Here is a 3467-nt window from a genome sequence, read left to right on the forward strand (position 1 = left end):
CAACTAGTGCCAAATTATTTGATTGACATGCTACTACAATTTATAAATTCGTGATGAACTGCATTGCATCTACAAGTGATAATCTCAAGTTCCGTTTTCTAAGAAGTGATAACCTGAAGCTGTTCTCGAACTCTGCTGAAGGTTTTAGAGCACAACAAGTAGTTTGCTAAGAATTAAAAATGCATGCAGATCATAAATCTATATTTTCACTTGAAAGATGAAATGGTACGGATTGGATGAAACAACATACGCATACTTATTGAATCTCTGCTAAATATTCTATCTGGTTACTTTCCGCTTCTGAACCTTAAAATCTTTCAGCTTTAGTTTGAGTTTCATCATACCGGCTTGGATTTACACTTCATTTTTGGACGATTCTATTTTGACTACAGTAGCTTCATTTTCTACCTTAGGAACTGTACCGAGCCCTAAAATGAGTAGGCAGACGATCCGCGGTAACGGCGCGGATGGTCCGCGTCTTAGTGACAAGGTTCCCGGAACGTTGGGAACGAGGAACGGGAACGAGGAACGCGGTACGTCTGTTAAAGCAACATGGAACGTTGAGGGGTATACAGCTGATCCACGTTCATTCGATGCGTGGAACGTGTTCCCAACGATTTAGGAACGCAGATAGGGAACGATTGTAATGGAACATGGAACGATGCATAATTGAAACAACCAATGACACGTACATAATATATAATATATGTATATATAATTGATAATGATGGGATCCCGATAATGATAAGTCATAGTGTCTTAGCTTATTTATATATATATATATAACGGTAACGATAATCACTTTCTTGCAAAGCTTAGATAGAAGAGTCTTCTGGATCAATGTCCCATTTAGCATGTGCGCCATGTTTGTAGCCATCTGTTGATCTTGACAAAAGTCGCAAATTGGAGTGAATGAAGACTAATTTATCTGCAGTGGTAGTGTTCATCCTATTGCGCTTGGTGTTATGGATATGGCTGAATGTGCTCCAAATTCTCTCGGCCGATGAACTGCTGATGGGTTGAGATAAAACCTTTTTTGCAACCTCAGCTAAATCTGGAGTCTCAGAACCATAACTTACCCACCATTCAATCGGCTCCATGGTAAATGCATCCAATTGAACGGGTGGCAGCGCAAACATTCCCTTCTTCATAATAAAAGCATTAAATTGCTCCCTCAAAACTTGTTGTTCCCTTGGAGAATCTGCAATTTTACTAAAAGCTTCAAGCACATTAGTCATAACCTCCTTATCTGTATTAGGAGCTTGCCTTATGGTGCCACCAGGAGCTGGGGTGTTGAGGTATTGTTGATGATAAAATTTTGGGCATAAGGCATATGCTAAGCAATGAAGGGGAAGATTCATCTTCTCCCAACGGCGCATAACGATACTTTCAACCTCAACAAAATCATCTTTATGCGGGTTATCATCTTTTGTCATTATATCTTTTATTTCACCAACCATGCAATCCATTCTCTCGTAGATTTCTCCCATCTTTGGACCTTCTCCATCACTAAACCTTAATACGGAGTATATTGGCTCTGTGATAGCAATTATATTTTCAGCCTCCATCCAAAAGCTGTCATCATTTATTGTTAGGACAATGACCCTTGCTTGGTGCTTCACATCATTAGTGCAAGTATTTACCCAATCTTTCCACTGCCTTGTGACTACTGTGGTGGCAAGTGCTTCTCTACATGTTATGAGTCTTTGAAGCAATATGTAATGTGAAGCAAATCGAGTTTTTTTCACCTTAAGTAGGTCCAAACGAGAGTTGGTTCTAAACATTGCCAAACAATGGCAATGATTCTGAAAAAACTTGACAATTGCTTTTCCAGTCTTATATGTGTCAAGCATCCATGGAAATTTCACAGCAAAATCCTTGAATATAAGGTTTAGCGTGTGAACAACGCATGGGGCCCAAAAAATGTGCTTATGCACCTGTAATCAAACAAAATATGATTAGGGAAAATCCAAGATAAAAAACACTTGAAGGACAAAATATGTGACTTACTTTTTCAATTTCCTTTCCAGCTGCTTTGCAATTAGCAGCATTGTCCGTTACCACTTGAAGGACATTTCCTGGTCCAATTTCATCAATAGCCTTCAAGAGATATTGTGCAATAGCTTCACCGGTTTTTTCAACTCCAGAGAAATCTTCTGCATATAAGAAACATGAACCTCGACTGTTCGACGCAATCACATTGATTAGGGGCTTGTTTTTTATATCTGTCCATCCATCGGACACAACCGAAACACCTTGTGTCAACCTAATGCATGATTAAAAGTGAGTTTTTGGAGAAAAAAATCATACAATGAAAAGACAATAAAATTAAGAACTTACCATGTACTTTTAAGTGGTGCTAAGTCGGTCTCCACACTTCTCTTGCATGCATCTAGGAGAGTTGTCCTTGCCTTTTCACTCGACGGACCTTTATAATCTTTTGGACCATTTTTTTATTGCCATTATCATTTGTGAAAATTGAGGGCTCCTCAACACATTGAATGGAATACCGTTGGCACATAAAAATTTGGTAATTTCCATATCGACAGACTCCCTTTGGGCTACTCCAAACGATTTTGTCAACGGATTCGGAGTGGTCGTCCCTGATGTTGATCTCATATGAAATCCTTTACTATCAGCTTCTTTCACCTTTTCCCGCAAAGCTTTGCTCTTGTTGGGATCGTTTTGCAATGACATACAACGTGCAATTTGTGCTTTTTTACCAGGTAATGGACCAAGCAAATGAACACGAACTCTAGTTAAACTTCCTTTGTACGATTTCTTGCAATGTTTACACTGCCACTCCTTTGTTCCACCAACATTTTTTCCACTCGGAACACCAATAATATTAATTTCATCTAGAAGTGGATGTTTCGTACCAGTAGCCGCAGCTCCATCTTCGTCACCACTGTCTGCGTCTGCACCACCATCTTGGATATCTACAGGCACCTCATGGACGACTTGCACATCATCATCTTCTTTTTCATCCGCACGCTTTCTTTTGCTTGAAGAACCGAAAACCATGTCTACGTTGAGGTTTGAGTTGGGTTGTGGTGCTGTACTGCTGTGCATCAGTGGATGGAGTTCTATTTAAATAGCAGGCAGTACGCGGCCGGCTCCCTGCCTAATCACTTCCTGCGACCGAAAACCCTTCAGCTTCCTGCGACCTTGGACGGACCGACGGATCTCCTCCACTGCGAGCGCGAGTGCGCGACTCCTCCACTGCGCGACACCAGAGACCAGACACCTCCACGGCTCCACTACGCGACTCCTCCACTGCGCCGCAACCTCCACTGCGCGACGCCGCGACTCCTCCACTGCACCGCGACGGCGCGACCTCCTCCACTGCGCGATTCCTCTTCCCCACTGCGCTCTTCCTCTTCCCCACTGCGCGATTCCTCTTCCTCTTCCCCACCACGCGATTCCTCTGCGCGATTCCTCTGCCTCTTCTACCCACTGCGCGATTC

General features: G+C 42.3%; 1 protein-coding gene across 1 annotated transcript; it reads right to left on the minus strand.

Annotated features, from left to right (window-relative positions):
* Positions 1-791: 791 nt before the first annotated feature.
* On the minus strand, positions 792-3128 carry LOC103643381 (uncharacterized). The gene is made up of 3 exons (XM_008666546.2): positions 2341-3128; positions 2011-2266; positions 792-1937 (listed from the first exon to the last, which is right to left on the minus strand). Exon 3 carries the CDS (start codon positions 1851-1853, stop codon positions 816-818), a length of 1038 nt encoding a protein of 345 aa, XP_008664768.1. The 5' UTR covers positions 1854-1937; positions 2011-2266; positions 2341-3128; the 3' UTR covers positions 792-815.
* Positions 3129-3467: the final 339 nt, after the last annotated feature.

This window comes from Zea mays, chromosome 1 (assembly GCF_902167145.1).
Source record: "Zea mays cultivar B73 chromosome 1, Zm-B73-REFERENCE-NAM-5.0, whole genome shotgun sequence".
Lineage (NCBI taxonomy): Eukaryota > Viridiplantae > Streptophyta > Magnoliopsida > Poales > Poaceae > Zea > Zea mays.

What these genes read in the sequence shown, in the direction of transcription:
- LOC103643381 (XM_008666546.2), bottom strand. Translation starts at nt 1,853, where the DNA reads ATGCTTGACACATATAAGACTGGAAAAGCAATTGTCAAGTTTTTTCAG.